Source organism: Sesamum indicum, linkage group LG13 (genome assembly GCF_026168435.1).
Source record: "Sesamum indicum cultivar Baizhima isolate 11 linkage group LG13, ASM2616843v1, whole genome shotgun sequence".
Lineage (NCBI taxonomy): Eukaryota > Viridiplantae > Streptophyta > Magnoliopsida > Lamiales > Pedaliaceae > Sesamum > Sesamum indicum.
In genome coordinates this window covers 1786547-1803429 of record NC_142669.1, presented here as the reverse complement: position 1 = coordinate 1803429, position 16883 = coordinate 1786547, and the positions used below count along the sequence as shown (strand labels likewise).

General features: G+C 34.2%; 1 protein-coding gene across 2 annotated transcripts; it reads left to right on the top strand.

Annotated features, from left to right (window-relative positions):
- The first annotated feature begins 3409 nt into the window (after positions 1-3409).
- LOC105162652 (transcription initiation factor IIE subunit alpha) lies at positions 3410-16317 on the top strand. 2 transcript variants are annotated; one of them, XM_088877108.1, is made up of 10 exons: positions 3410-3810; positions 3902-4024; positions 5839-5959; positions 6814-6942; positions 8361-8470; positions 8559-8742; positions 12447-12659; positions 12950-13183; positions 15081-15288; positions 15837-16317. In XM_088877108.1, the coding sequence occupies exons 1-10, from the start codon at positions 3785-3787 to the stop codon at positions 15929-15931; spliced, it is 1443 nt and encodes a 480-aa protein (XP_088733234.1). In that variant the 5' UTR covers positions 3410-3784; the 3' UTR covers positions 15932-16317. The 2 variants fall into 2 exon arrangements, with proteins under 2 accessions (XP_088733234.1, XP_011079037.1); XM_011080735.3 differs by having other exon boundaries at positions 3411-3810; positions 12462-12659.
- The last annotated feature ends 566 nt before the right edge of the window (positions 16318-16883 follow it).

Genomic DNA, 16883 nt, shown 5'->3' with positions numbered 1-16883 from the left:
GGCAAAAATCAAGCCAAAATCGAAATTGAAGGCATCAAAAAGAAAAAAAAGGAAGATTACAAGGAAATTTCTGCAGAATTGACTAAGCGTGCCCACGCTTAGTGGAGTGGTCAACTTGGGATAAGGATAAGCACGAGCAATTTCCGCAAAAGATAAAGGAATGAAGTGTTTAGGTTTAGAAAGAATTCTTTAAAGCTTATCTCTTGTGATTTATTTACCTTTTTAGAGTTTATCATGTATTTACCCCCCTACGTCTAGATTCGTAGGAGACTTTTATTATAAATAGGGGGGTCTCTGCATTTGAAGGGGTCGTTCAGTTATTGATTAGAACTCTATAGAATTCTTTGTTCATCTTTTCTCTTTTATTTTTATTTTATAACCGGAATTAATGGAATTCCACTTTTTAGTGTGTTCTTCCATTAATATGTTTGGCTAAATTCCTTATTTTCTGATTAAGGTATGGTGATTGCTTGATTCGTAATATGTTGTGAGATATAATTTGTTTTCTTTATAATTGTTATATGAATATTCATGCTATTCTCTGTGCTCTTATTACAAACGTCTGATATTTGAATAATGTGGCCAGTTGTTCACTATCAAGAAGGTTTGCTTAGCTAATTGGACTTTATAAATCCGTGTAATTGTTTATTTAGTTCAATGCTTAGTGGCAACATAGCATGATTAGTTATGTCATAGTAATTAGTTATGTTATGGGGAATGCATGATCTAGTTTAAACGAATTGTCCTCATAGTTTAAATGGCGCCAAAATTTGATGGGTGTCGAGACCACCAAAAATAATTCCTACAACACTTGTAAAAGTGGGAGTAGGATCGAATCCACAGGGATTGGCTTTAAGTTGATTTCTTTAAGAGAAATAGAAAATAATGGGGAAGATTTGATGATAAAAAGAAATAATTAAAAACTAAATAAGCTAGAAAATAATTGAAATTACCTGACGAAGATACAAGAGAGAGATTTTCTGGTTAAGGCTAGGATCATGCTTGATTCTTGTGAGTTGATCATTGATGCAAGAATAACACATGTATAAACGAATAAATCAGTTATAGTGTTGGTACGACCTAACAACCTCACCTTTCCTTACCTTTTCGTCAGCCAAGGTACGACCGTTGGCTAGATCCCTAATTAACAGACAACCCTGGGAACATCCACAAGATTTAATCTATTAACAGCATTAAGAATTAGAAAGGCCTGATTCTAATCAACAAACTCCTACGAGGACAATTCGTTTAAACTAGATCATGCATTCCCCATAACATAACTAATTACTATGACATAATTAATCATGCTACGTTGCCACTAAGCATTGAACTAAATAAACAATTAGACGGATTTATAAAGTCCAATTAGTTAAGCAAACCTTCTTGATAGTGAACAACTGGCCACATTATTCAAATATCAGACGTTTGTAATAAGAGCACAAAGAATAGCATGAATATTCATATAACAAGTATAAAGAAAACAAATTAGATCTCACAACATATTACGAATCAAGCAATCGCCATACCTTAACTAGAAAATAAGGAATTTAACCGAACATATTAATGGAAGAACACACTAAAAAGTGGAATTCCATTAATTCCGGTTATAAAATAAAAATAAAAGAGAAAAGGTGAACAAAGAATTCTATAGAGTTCTAATCAATAACTGAACGACCCCTTCAAATGAAGAGACCCCCCTATTTATAATATAAGTCTCCTATGAATCTAGACTTGGGGGGGGGGGGGATAAATACATGATAAACTCTAAAAAGGTAAATAAATCACAAGAGATAAGCTTTAAAGAATCCTTTCTAAACCTAAACACTTCATTCCTTTATCTTTTGTGGAAATTGCTTGTGCTTATCCTTATCCCGAGTTGACCACTCCACTAAACGTGGGCACGCTTAGTCAATTCTGCAGAAATTTCCTTGTAATCTTCCTTTTTTTTTCTTTTTGATGCCTTCAATTTCGATTTTGGCTTGATTTTTGCCATCTTTGTCTCATATCACCTTTTTTGCTGAATATGCAATAAAATCACATAATTATGGATGTTTTGGCTTAAAAAGAAAGATTAAATCGCTATAAAATCATGATAATTGCAGAGTTATCAGTATGTGATTTAAAAATAGTATTTCTTAAATTAATTTAATATTACTTATAAAAAATTTAAATTTTGATACTAAATAAGCTTGAGCTTTGAGCTGGAGTTCGAAAAAGTGTCATTCTCAAGTTTTTGTCTTGAGCTCCAACCTTAAACTTTTGCTGAGGAACATGTATGTTTTGAAGACTGCGATATACTTAAACCTAAACTTGTGTGTGTACATCAAATATGCAATTAGATAATCAATATCTTACCTACTAAATTAAGACATAATCTCAAATATTTCTCTCACACACTAAAAGTGGTCAATTCTATATTGGATGATCTATATTGGATGATCGCTACTCTTCTTATTACATTTGTACTAATTCTGTTGCACCCTAAACTCTCCCCGTTTAAGTTTAGTTGGACCGCGAGCTCATCCCGTTTCCAAATTTGATGGTCTAACCCGCAAGATACGATTAATTCCTTTCTTTTTTTTGATTAATTGATTTTTTTAAAAAATAAGATTATTGTTTATAAAATATCTAAATGAATTATTGTTATGTTAAAAATATATTTTGTTTTACAAATATGTATAAATAAACTTTTTTTTAAAAATAAAATATATTTATAAATATAATTCGAAGCAGGTTCGAAAATAAGACTTGAGACTCACCCTTAACCTAACCACATTCAAAAGATTAAAATCGAATTCAATAATTTAAATCCGAGTTCACCTATTTCATAGTAGATCCCAATCTGCCCGCCCCATATGCCATCCTTATTGATTATATTAAAAATTGGATAAATTACAATCACGTTCTCTGAAATTTGACATAATTATAAATACCTTTTATTTGTTTGAAAAATTATAAATACTCTTTTGATTTTAATGTCTGTCTAATGTAAACCCATTTTGTTAGCCCTCGATTTCCATCAAATTTTTATTATAAGCAGACTAAAATATCCTTTTGAATTATGAGGTATAAATTTATATAATTTTAAAAATTTTCTAAATAATTCTATGGACTAATGTGTCCTATAATTTATTTATTTTATCCATCCCAATGTTTTTAATATTCAAATATTTATAAAAAATAGTAATTTTTCACCCCACCTAATTGTTTAGGGATTATATAACTATTTTTTCATTCGAACACAAATTTGTAATATTTTAAATAATAAAAAGTATTTATAATTATGTTAAATATCAGAAGAATTAACTCAGTTTACCGCAAAAATTTAAAATTTGGACATGTTGTTGGCGTTTCCAAGTACCCAGCCCACCTATGTCACTTGGTCTAGTATTTAAATACACCGTTTTGTTTCTTCCTCTGCTTTCCGTTCTCTTTCGTCTCCACCAAATCAGAACTTGTGCATTTCCCTTCACCCTTCAGAAACCCAGCACTCAAAGCAGGAAATAATCAAGAAACCAATTTGAGAAAACCCTTAAACCCTTCAAACCGATTGCTAAAACGTCAAATCGCAGATATTTCGGCCGATCCATCCTCGTGGCGGTCATAACCTGGAACTTTGCATCGCCGTGTTGCGCCGCCGCGTAATTAGCGGCGATCCGGCTAACCCATGGTCCCAATTCGATTCATGGTCGAACGGATTGGGTTTTGAAGACGACAAGTCTGAATTTGGTTGAACACTTAAGAAATTTTCGATTGTTCTCAATCTTTATAGAAATCTTGGGAAATGGCTAGCATCGAACCATTCAATCGGTAATACGATAATCAATGTGATTGAAGTTTTAGTTTTGTTAGTATTGTTGATTGACACTTGTTCAATCTATTTTTTAACATATGTAAATAGCTTGGTGAAACTTGCGGCAAGGGCATTCTATGATGACATAACAACGAAAGGGGAAAACCAGCCTAAGGCTGGAAGAAGTGACAACAGAGGGATTGCTGTTGTCATTCTTGATGCTCTCACTAGGTAATTTCCTTTTTTTCTGTTTGAGATTCTTTGGCTAAAGTGATGGGTTATCTAAATTTCCTTCGAGTAGTATTACATGTTTGGTAGATTCATGGGTTCATTTAAGTGGTATTTTGAAAGTTTCTGCATTACTCTAAGATATGCCTGGTGCCTAAATTAAAATGAGACAAGAAAGATAGAATGAGAATCTATGTCCCAAATTGTTCTTTACATCAAACTGGAACACTGCATAATGAACTCTCTTCCTGGTGGTGACTAACTATTTTGTATTTACAGAAAATTGTTTTAAACTTATTAATCCCTTTTAGCTAAATGTATTTAGCATGAGAAGATAAGGATATTATGCCAACTTGTGGTTTGTCTATCAATTTGTAACACATTCTTTCACATAGTAGTGATGATGTGTCGCACCCTCATTTAAATGGAGAAAAAGTGAAATGAGGCGGATAAAGAGGATTGCAATGTGATATTTCCAATACTATTAGTCTTGAGCATCCGAACATCTAAAAAGCACTAGCATCAGAACTCAAAGGTTTTGGCAAAATTTTATTTAACAGCAGTGTGGTCTCATGCAATGGAGGTGAAGTTCTGAAAATCCACACGCGAAATTGTGTCTTTTTCACAATTTTAGGTAGTTTATATGTAGTAAATTTTGCAGAAGCACGGAATGCTCATACTTTCTCTTTCAGAAAACTTAAAAATTTGTAACCTTGTTCCTCCATCTGGGGTTGTGTACCATTCGGCCTTCTACAAAAGAGAAACATTACTTTATGAAGGGTGCTTAAACGATCCAGGTGAGAAATAAGGATGTTCCTGTGGCATGTAGTGCGTAGAGAGCATGGGTAGAGACCCTTTCTCCGGTTTCATTGGTTATAGGATCTAGAAACTTATTGGATCATTGACAAATGTAAGTCATGTGAACCTGGTTTTTGTGGACTAGAGGCTAGAGCATCAGAATTCTATTTCATTATATGGTTCTTTGAGGGCACAGCTGCAAAATGATCCTGGAAACATATTATTGCACAATCACTCCTGCATACAGAAGAATTAAAAAGATGATTTCTTATGTTATAGGTGAAAAGTAATGGAGTAGTAGTCTTTCCCACATGCTTACTTTCCATTACTTGACCAAATAATTCTGAATTTATCTCTTCAGAAGTCCTGCTAAAAAAGTACAGCGGAACAAAAACTAACCAAGGTGGTCTTTTCCTGAGGGACTCAAAAGACATAACTCTTCACAGCACTATCTTCTCTTATACCATTGATATGCGTTAAAAGAAAAAGAAAAAAAGGTCTAGTTCTGAAAACCTTCGAACTTTTGATAGCAACAACAAGTTGCATTATTTTACAGTACAATATATATGAAATGTTTGATTTAACTCTAAAAGGTGTTAAGAACTTTGGTGCTACTTAAGCCTTGTCCACACGTCCAAATTAAGCTCAAGGAATTCTTTCGCAAGTCTTATTTGAGTATATGTCTTCTTTAAGATTTTATTTATTTATATGGAACATGAAAGACATAAACCAATGCTAGATTTGGTATCATCGGTATCAAAATGAAAAAGAAAGTCTACATATTAAGTTCGAGGCAGTTTGAATGGCTTGTATTGAACTTGGCTCTTTTATTAAATCACTTACTGTTTGTGTTTTCTGTGATAGTTCAAGTAGAGAATTAGTTATAAGTTATTGCTCATGCAATTAGGATTGAAGATTAACTTTATCATGAAATTGATTAATTCAACCTTTGGATTTTATTTTGCCTTTAATCTTTCTCTTATGAACAATGGTTGGACTTTATATGATTTTTCTTCTAGACGTCAGTGGATTAGGGAAGAGGATTTGGCTAAGGACTTGAAACTTCACACGAAGCAACTTCGTCGGACTCTGAGATTCTTTGAAGAAGAAAAACTAGTCACTCGTGACCACCGCAAGGAGGTTTATTCTGCTGGTTCAGCATTGTTGCCTAGATTTTTGTCTCCTTCTACATTATTTTCTGGTCATTTATTACACTTTTCTGATTGCTAAATCTCATGCATTTGTTTTACTTTTGATTTTGATAATGATCACTCCAGATAATTGACGTTCAGCCTGGAGTATAAATTTCTAGAGTGTGTGAATATATTATATGCACATGCACACAAACATATGTCTGCTGTTTATACTTAAACTCATGCACTTCGACAAGCTATTACATGCACGAAAGTGTGGCAATCTATTTTAATTAGTAATCTGGTGTTTTGGAATTCACTCCTCCAGCAATTGAAAGGAGAAGGGTAACAAGAATGTACCAGGTACAATCTACACAATTATTGAAAATGAGTGCCAATTGTGAAAGAGAACAAGTCACCTATTCCTCCATTATTATTGTTGACGATGGAATATCTTTGCTCTTTTTAAGGGAATGAACCATACCCATGATTATCTTTTTCTGCTTGTTCTGATCATATCCCAAAAGGTAGATGGTAGAATATTGGAATTACCATCTTGGAATGGCCACCCTGTAGTACCAAATATGTCTCTAGTTTTTTGCAGCATCTGGAAATTATATTTGGCAAAAGTGATTGCTTTGAAGTGTGTTATGTTACCTGGAATTCATGTTCTCATTAACCTTATTTTCTGAAATAGCTCAGACTAGAACTAAATTTTATTACTAGATGCAATCTGCTTATTAAGAGACGTGATTTGTCACCAAAACCTGATTCCGTGGTTAGTAGGTTTTTGATGGTAGTTCTCCTTGGTTATATTTCTTGTTTCGTTGTACCCTCATTGGTATTGTTTATCTCCTGCAGTCTTCCAAAGGTGCAAAAATTTACAATGCTGCAGTGGCTGCCACAGTTGATGGTCAAAAAAATGGACGAGAAGGCGATGAAAAACTTAAAATGCACACACAGTCCTATTGTTGTTTAGATTACTCCCAGGTTTTTATCTTTTCTAAATCTCCGTAAACAGAAAAATACATTGTTGTAGACTGATAATGCTTGCTGTACACAGACACTTTAATATTAGTGGAATTCGTGATCTAATTTTGTATAGACAGTGCATATATTTGCATATGCCAAGTTAAAAGCATTACATGCCTAGGGAAAACAGCTAAGTAAATATTATATCAAGAAGTCTACATATTTGTGAAGAAATTACGTTTGTGAAAAAGATTACTATGGGGAAGTTTAGTTGCTGACCTTTCTTTAATAGAGATTGGAGAAACAAGGGTTTGCTTCATGGTGATTAGAAAGAGCGGGGAAGAATTTACAAAGGAGAAAAGAACTTAGACCAGTGGAGGAGTGGGTGGAGAAAAAGTAGGATCAAGGTGGAAGGTTGATAGGAAGCAGTTTGTACACAGAAGAAGAGGCGGATGGTTTCCTTCTAGGACTTGGGCAGGAGCAAGGGGTAATAGGTGGGTCAAAGAGTTTTAAGTATACCATGACTTTTATGCCAAATGTTTTCCTTAATGTCTTTTTTGACAAAAGCTTATTCAATATCTCTGGGAAATATGGACTTGAAATCATCTTTTTGATCAATTTGCATTCATGTCAGGTAGAGCGAATTGAGACATGAAAATTTGAAAATAATTTGGTGAAGAGTGGATAGTTTCATTAGTGAATTATGTTGATGCAGACAGAAACAAATATGTAAACAAATAACAAGAGAATGTCTGTAGATGCCAGTCTCGTCTCCACCTGTCCACCAAGTGCCATTTTAAACGTCACTCCCTCCCCAATCTCCTCCTATCAAAGCTGAAGTATCCAATTTTTTTATGGGTTCATATTTGGCTGTGTGGCCCTTTTTGAACCACTTGAAAAAAATCCTCGGAGAAGGTGAGGTAACTGTGAACCGTCGATGGTGAATGTGGATGTGAAGAATGACATTTCTGTTAATGGGTGCATCAACATAGAATGACATGGTTTCTTTTAACCATTTGGTCCTTGTTTTGTACGATGAACTCAACTCAACCCAACAACATACGTTGTACCATTGGCCATAATTATCTATGGTGGGATACATTTATCCTTTTCTTCAACACAAATCAACTAAGTGTTTTTTGTCAAGTTTTAGATAACTTATGACAAGCTTGCGCAATTATAAATTGGATGTTGCAGTGCCGATAACATCATAAAATTCTATTCTTTTGAGAAATTCATTAAAATGTATTTCATTAGCTTAAATGGTTTTAGTACTTATCATCTGTTGTATGTCAGTTGATTGCTAGTATTAGTACCAGCTTATGTTCATCTGTACTCTTTGCTCCCTTCATAATGCTTTATAGCATGATGTAACCTTTGGTGATATAAATAGCTATTGTAGATGTATCTAACTGTTCAAATTTATTGCCTTGCAGATATATGATGTGGTGAGATACAGATTACATCGCATGAGGAAAAAGCTGAAGGATGAACTGGAGAGCAAAAACACAGTTCAGGAGTACATATGCCCTAACTGCAATAAGAGGTATCTCCTGGCAATTTTTCTTTATTTCTTTCTTGCTTTTGCTTCTTGTACTTTGAAGAATTTGATAATGTCTTTGACATAACTGCAGGTATACTGCCCTTGATGCACTCCGGTTGATCTCCCCCCAAGATGAATACTTCCACTGTGAAAGCTGCAATGGGGTCCTTGTGGCTGAGAGTGACAAGTTAGCTGCTCAAGAATTGGGAGATGGAGAAGATAATGCAAGCAGACGTCGCCATGATAAATTGAAAGACATGCTAACAAAGATGGAGGTTTGTCTTCTTCTTTATTCATGTTTGTATTTTTGTAGTTGCTACTCAACCTCTTACCTCTTATATCAAATTTCTTTGAGGAGAGGAGAGCTAAGCACTTTTTCCTTTGCTAAGGACTCTTACAGCACATTTGGCATATGGGTGTTTCTCCCTTTCGATAAGGCTGATTCTAAGTTAGTCAACCAACCAACGGGAAATTAAGATAATTCAAACCCTTTTCCTGTGTTTGGGTCTGGTTTTGAGCCAAATCTGGATTTATGTTTGGCCATATTTCCCCGAAACAGATTTGGCCCATCTTGTGATGTAGAAATCCATCTCCAATTACTTCACATACATATTTTTTGTGTTTTTCTAGAGATTCTTGTGATGTCTTGCCCTGTCCTCATCATAATTCTCCTTCTCTCCTGTCTGATACTTCAGTCTGTATTGCTCTCACCCCCTTCTCCGCCACTGTCTTCACCAATTCATATTGTCAGTTGGATTTTCAGCCCCTCGCCCCATTCTCCATCACTGGCTTAGATTTCTTTCCTGATTATGTCTTCCATGTTATTTCCTGCCCCTCGCTCCTTGTCCTTCACCATCTTTCATTTCTTTTACCTGATGGGGATAATTGACACGGGTTCACTGCCGTTTGCGGTTTTGATTTTGGCATGCCTGTGTATTTTACTTGGGTTAAAAGTTTGGAGTACAATGGTTGATGTGATTTATTGACAGTTTGTTTGGATGACCCTTTGAATCCATCTACAATCTGATTATGGAAGTTTTTGCTTTAAGGTTATAAAACTAGCAGCCTGTTTTGTGTAAAGCTTCTGTGATGGAATATCTGCCACATTTCGCAGTAGTAATATGTGCGGGCGTACTTTTTAACGTATGAATGGTGGGGCTTTTAGTCGATTGTTAGACCACAATGTACTGCTGCACCTCATATTTCTTCTACTGCACATCAAGAATATTTGTTTGATTTGGAAATTTGGGCATTTTCTGGCATGAAGCTCGTGCTTGGTCAATGTTTTCTAGTCGAACTCACACATGTCTGTAATGACTTGCACATAAATGGTTCCACATTTACAACTTTTAAATATAATTACGTATATATATAATCACATTTGTTAGAATTTATATGTATTTATATAATTTATGAATTACTTACGTTAAAAATTAAATAAATAATAATTTTTATTTTATTAATTTTTTAAATGTAAATTATATTTCATAAATAGTAAATACATTACATAAATTATAATTATATTATAATTATCAAATAATCGTTCAAATTATATGTATAGCTTGTATATATAAAATTTTTATACAATGTGTATGTTATATTCAAAGTAATATACCTGGTGTAAATCAGCAGCTATAAAATTGTAGTTGTATGAATACATTGGTATGAATTATATTAATTTATAAATTAATAAATTGAAGGCCTGTGTATTGTTCATTCATATAAACTATAAAATATAACCTCCGCTATCTGTATATGTATTTATATAAGAAATATTTCATGGAATGTAATATTTTTCATCCAATATTAATATTTGTAATACATTCATTTTCTAAATAAATAAATACAAATAAGATATAATACACAAAATCCTGAAAATTAATTCCCAAAAATTAAATATGCTATTATATGTATACCACTATTCATGATGTGACATTAATAATGTTTTTTCGTCAGAAAACAAATCCGAACATGCGGCAACCTATCTCAAACTATCTCTCTAAAAATAAATCCAAGCATGTAATACAAACCCCAAAACACACCCACATATCTCCAACTTTCTCTCTCTACTTTTAGTCTTTTACAAAACACAACAAACTTTAACAAAAATGGATCCAATCACAATGTTATTATTCTTTCTTGTTTCAGTTTACTAGCAGACTTCTATCATGATCACCAAGACCATGCCTCCCCAAGACTGGTTTTGTTTTACAACCTTTCTTTCATGTCATAATGAAAGGTGTCCCAAATTTATTACAACTATGTTTACGTGGATATTGTGAGGGTTTAGTTAATATAGAGTTCTTGACTGTTAAGTTGAGTTTGTTGTTTATATATGTATCACATTCTGGTTATGTTTTCTCCGTGTCTCTTCTCTTTCATTCCATCTATCACCGTTAGTATACACAAGTATATGCAGTAATGATGGTACTGATTGTTTGCTAACAGATAAAGTACATTTGGAGGTTTTGGTATCCTCTTGATCTGTGGGTTAGACGAAGACAAAGACGTTTTACTTCTAGGATTTCTTATACTGAAGCAATCTGTGGGTTAGACAAAGACAAAGACGTTTTACTTCTAGCATTTCTTAATACTGAGCCATAGTCTTTAGTGGGTGACTTGTGTCCTCCACCAGTGTTGTTACTGTGCAAAGACTTTAGTGGATAACTTGTGTCATCCACCACTGAAGCTCAACCAAGAAGAATTTGAGGGATTAACGTTGACTGTGGAAGTTAAAGGTGAGGACTCTCATTGGATCAGATATGCTGCTGTCTTTGGCAGCGTAACTCGGAAAGTTTTATGACTAGATCATCCCGCCCCTTCATCTCTTTCAAAAGCAGCTACAGTTGGTTCATAACAGTAGTTTTTGAAAGAATACCAATGCTGTGAAGCAATACTCATGCTCAAAGCATAGATAGGTAGAGGCTCACTAGTCATAAATGGATCATGGAACATCCTATTAGGAATTGACATTCACTCGAAATGATGCTGAACTTTTGCGATTGATATATTGGCATTCATAAACCTTAGTTGTCTTTAAGGAGGAATGAAGTAAACCAGGAGTTTGGAGAGAAAAACAGCCTTAGGTTCTTTAAATGGGACAGGATGTGATCAGGAGTGGACTCAAGTACTGATGTTCGGTGAAGAAAATGCTTTCAAATTAGTTAACAAGTTAGTGACTATGTTATCATTATGGCTAAACAAAAGACAGTTTTTTATGACTTTGTAAAGAAGTTGACGTGCAAAAAAAAGTTAGATATCCTTTAGGAGAAAATGCAATTTTATTCCCATAGAATAGGAGTTATGCGCATTTCATCTCACACATTACTGGATTATTTAAGACATCCCAAAATTGAAAAAATTGTAGGTCTAGTCCCAAAACTTCAATTTCCGTTTGTTTCATAACAGAGAAGACCACGGCATACCATGTCCTTGTTAATTTCAGATTCGGTGAGGAGAATGTGGATTAAATTGAGTTTTTAGTTTCATATGATAAGGGTCTTAGCATCTGATGCAAAATTTTACAAAAAGGTCCCAAATTGCTTCTGCTCAGTCACTAGGTAACATTTCCGGTCTTGCTCAAAATCTCTTTTACCTGAAATTGTATCCATTACGTGAGTGCCAAATAAAAGTGACGTGATATTTATTATTGATGCTGAGAGGTTTTCTTCTATTACTAAATATTGTAACAATTTAGTTGGTCGAGCAAAGAAACCATAATGTCTTTATAGGGAAGTAAGAAAAGTCTATAATTGCTTACTGTTGTATAGATTCTGTGCAGTAATATGTGATGGTCTCATTCATGAGAGAACTCCTTATTCACTAGTTACTCATGCTAACTTATGCATAAATTATACACTAAGATTTGAGATTCTATTTTGGTAATTTATGATTAGAATCTTTTGGTTACTCTTTTTAATTAATGAATTTTTACTTTTGTGTTCTTCAACAGTTTCCACTGTTACTAAAATTCTGAAAGTTTGCTGAAGCACAGGAACAGCTCAAGCCACTGATAGATCAACTTGGAAGAGTTAAGGATTTGCCGGCTCCTGACTTTGGAAATCTTCAAGCTTGGGAACTTCGAGCAAATGCTGCAGGCCGAGCTAATGGAGATCTTAATGCCAATGATTCTAAATCTTTTAATGGTCTTGGTTTTGGTGGAACTCCTATGCCTTATGTTGGAGAGACAAAGGTTACCTTATTTCCTTTACTAGCAATCTAACGAATCTGATAGTAACCGTGGGAGTCTAACCGTTCTGTTATTAAGTCACTTTGTGTGCTATTTGAACTGCTATAAGAATAACTAGTGTGTTTCTGCTGTTTTGGAGTAAGAAATGATTTGGAGTTGGCCATTTATCAACCTACTCGCACTCTGCTGTGGTTTCTTGTAAAGGATTTTTCTTATCATCATGATTATTAAGAGAATTTTACTCATTAAAGAAACTTTTGCTACTTCAAAAACTTAAAGCTTGAGTTTGGCAGGTTGAAGTTGCGTTCTCAGGCACTGACGAGAAAGGAGAAAATGTTAAATCAGTGAACACAAATGCACCTATGAAAGTTTTGCCTCCATGGATGATCAAGGAAGGAATGAAGCTTACAAAGGAGCAACGTGGAGAAACAGGGCAGGAGGAAAAAATGGGTGGTTCTTCAACAGCTATGGGGCTTCACGATGACAAGAAGTCCACAACTGTAAATGAGGACACAAAGAATATACAGGTTAAATTTAGGTCTTGTTTATCTATTTCTCCTGTGACTTCAATAAGACCCTTCTAAAAACATGAAATTACACTTTCCGAAAAATCTTCCGAAGTTACACTTACACCCTTCTGTAATTTCTATATTTGTTAACGCAGAAGGAATAGGTGCAATTCCAATTTTACTAATGGTTTTAAAACATAAAAAATAATTAAATGATAAAAGTTATTAAATAACCATTATGCTACTAGATCATAGTTGTTAATGGTGCGCCATGGCGCAAGGTGCACCTGCAGCGCCATTTTGTAGAAATGGCACTGCCATGGCGCAGAGGCGCTCTCTTAAGCTCCAGCCCTTTTGGGCTGGGGCTTAAAAACCTGGGCTTAAGTGTAAATAAAGGCTGGGCATTTTGGCCGAGCCATTGATTCAGTTATTTAAAAAAAAAAGAAAATGAATAAAAATTTAAACAAAATAGGGGCAGAACAATTAGGGCTTTTGCACATGTTGTAAACATAAACTAAAACAGAGAAAAAACGTAAATGGGAGAAGATTTGTTTTTGTTTTATAATGATTATGTAGGTTCATTTAATCATGTTGCATATTTTGAACTCTTTTTTTTTTTTCCTAAGACTTCTTATTTTGCAAATTTATTTTATGGTATGATGATTAAATAATTTCTCGTGTTTATATTTAATTATTTGTGCATTATTGATGTGAATATATATTGATGTATGAAATACGTAATTTATCTCTGTACATGTGAACCGTGCTTTGAAATGGTGCGTGCGAAGGCATGCACCGTGCTCCAGGGCTCTAGGGACCCTTGCTCCATGGCGCGCCCTACGCTTTTAATAACTATGTACTAGATGTATTGGTAATGTTATATTTTAAAATGGATGGATTTGTTATATTTATATATTTGAAGTGATGTTTATGGAAGTGCTTTTCTTCCTCAATATTTTGAAACAATACCTATACATTAGATTAGAAAATTTTCTATACTTACTAGTTACTACTAATGGCTAGAATGAAAAAGTAAAAATACTCTGATATAGAAGGGTATTTGCATATTTTCTTCTAAGAAGGGTGTTTGTAATATTTTTCCTAACAGGTAGCAGCTTGTGATATTGAAATAGTGATAGATGTAGATGCATATGTAATATTTACAATTCTGAAAAAAAGATTTTAAGTAACATACCTTTTCTCTATGAAGAGAATAATTGAAACATAGGGAATAAGTTGGTTCCTATTGTGGTTACAATACTGAATGAATTCCCTAGAAAACAATCTTACAAAAATTGGCGCTTGAATGAAAATTACTAATATTATTAGGTTTATTACAAATAACTTATGGAACATGTGTGAAATGACCTACCAAGATTTGAGATTTATTACATTTACCCCTATATTCATATTACTTCTGAAAATATTTTGTTTTTTGGAATAAAATATTTTGTGGTAGATGTAAGAATAGCAATAATATCACTCTATATATATATAAGAAGAAAACCTTTCACAGTATGTATTTTATTACATTTACCCCTATTTAACTATATGACATTACATTTACACCCCTTGTAAGTTTCAAAACACTACCAAGGATAATTTGTGCCAATATGAAGAAGAGCGGCAAAATTAGAAGTTCCACTTAAATGTTTGCTGATGTCAGAATTTCTGTCCAAAACCCTAATGGTAAGGGTGCGATTGTAGATGGAGTATTTTCAAAAGGGGTGTAAGTATAACTTTAAAATTGTTTGGGAGAAAATGTAATTTTATATTTCTAGATGGGGTCTAGGTGTATTTAACCCTTCATTATTTTTTCAGTGCTTAGAAGATTTTGTGATTTTAGTGTTGGCATCTACATATGGTTAACACAACTCCCTTTTGATATTTATTTATTTATTTAATTATTTTGTAGGATGAGTATGTTAAAGCTTATTATGCGGCTCTACTTATGCGTCAACGTGAACAAGTAGAAACGGTCAAGAAGGAAGATGAGTCACCCAATAATACAATCCTCAACGAAGTCTACAACGCACCCACCGAGCGCCAAGTCGGCATGAAGTCGAAACGTGATGATGATGATGAAGGAGATGATGACGAGTGGGAGGAGGCCCCTCCTATAGGTAAATACTGTCATCTAGCCACTATCTTTTATTTGCAACTTTTTTCTACGATTATTGTTTTAGAAATAGCAGATTGTTTTATCTTCAACTTACTCAGATCATTGGAGAACTTTGGCAGGATGCCCCAACGACAGGACTAGCCAATATTTGACATTAGGAAGTCTTTGTCTAACAGAATTAATTGCTAATGACATAATTCCTACGATAAAAACTATTTATTACTCTGAGCTGGCAACTTGAGATACAGAACAACTTGTAGATTACCATCTTATATACGGGTCCTCATATTGTTGAGGTTTCTGTTTTAGGAGTGTATCCCAAGGTTTCCTTTATAGTTTCAATACCTTATAGATTGTGATGATGCTGCAATGAAAATTTTTAATTAAAAGTAAAATGACTTCGTATGGCATCAACTACCATGGTTGGTATGCCTAGAGATTTTGAATTTGATCTGCTGTAAAATCTACCTGGAGAAGGGATTGTGATTGCTATAGGGAGTTGCTCTGCGTTTATTTTTCTTCTGACAATTTGTGAATTTGCTTTTGCAGGTAGCACATCTGACCCTTTTAAAGTTAACGACTTAAATGTAGAAGCAGATGCTTCTGAAGACGAGGAGGATGACAACGACTGGGAGGATGGGTAAAGAACCAAATTGTGCAACTCTTGGAATCTCTACGTGTTTCCAGCTTCGTTTCTGGCATCAAAGCTAATTTATTCCTCTGGCATCTGCACACCGTAAGCATCTGGTTTTGATTGACTACCTGTAGTTTTTCTGTGCACTTATCCCTGAAGGCCTTGCTTTTGTTATGATGTGGCTGAGTTGATAAAAGCAAACTAAAGAAGACCAAGATACTCACAACAAAGTGTTCAGACCGATGCAGATGGATGGAAGAGTGGTTTACATTTTCTTGTGATACATTTTCATGTGTAAGAAGTACATTTTACCAATAGCGATATTTTGTTAGCTTCGGCACTTCCTTTCATATATCGACTTCTGATTGAAATGGAAATTTTGTCGGATTTCAGCCATCTCAGTTGCTACTGAGTTGCTTTACTCTATTTTTGTCTTACTTTTTTTAACCAAAGTTAATGTCTTTTATCTCCTGTTACACTAGTATGTATGTTGGAATATATGATATGGACTTGGGAGCAGAGTTGGTATTCTGAGGATTTGAAAGTTATAGAGACTCGGCATTGCTCAACATGAAGAAGGGAATTTACTTCCACTTCTTTTGCAAGCTATTGATTGATGCAACACATTTGTGTTGAACTTGTTAGCATTAGTTGAGCTAGTATCTGTCGTGAGCTTTATGGCGGCCGGGCTGGGCCGAAGTGGTCGGTGCGCTGCCGGAGATGGTGGCTGTAAACAGGGACTCATGAATTGTGATTGAGGTGGACAATTGCGGTAGAGGTGGTCTTAGAGGGCAGTCTGTAATGGCAACGCTGGTGGAATATAATTTATTTGGACAAAATGCATGAAACCTCCTGTGTTTTAATATATAATAATAATATGTTTTTAAAATTTTAAATTATTTATATATAATATAAATTAAATTATTTTGTTGAATCTAGACATTTTGTTTTTTTAAAATCTA

Coding starts and splice junctions, on each gene's coding strand:
- LOC105162652 (XM_088877108.1), top strand. CDS start 3,785: ATGGCTAGCATCGAACCATTCAATCG. Junction 4,025..5,838: donor ATTCTTGATGCTCTCACTAG/GTAATTTCCTTT, acceptor TTTTTCTTCTAG/ACGTCAGTGGATTAGGGAAG. Junction 12,660..12,949: donor CTTATGTTGGAGAGACAAAG/GTTACCTTATTT, acceptor TGAGTTTGGCAG/GTTGAAGTTGCGTTCTCAGG.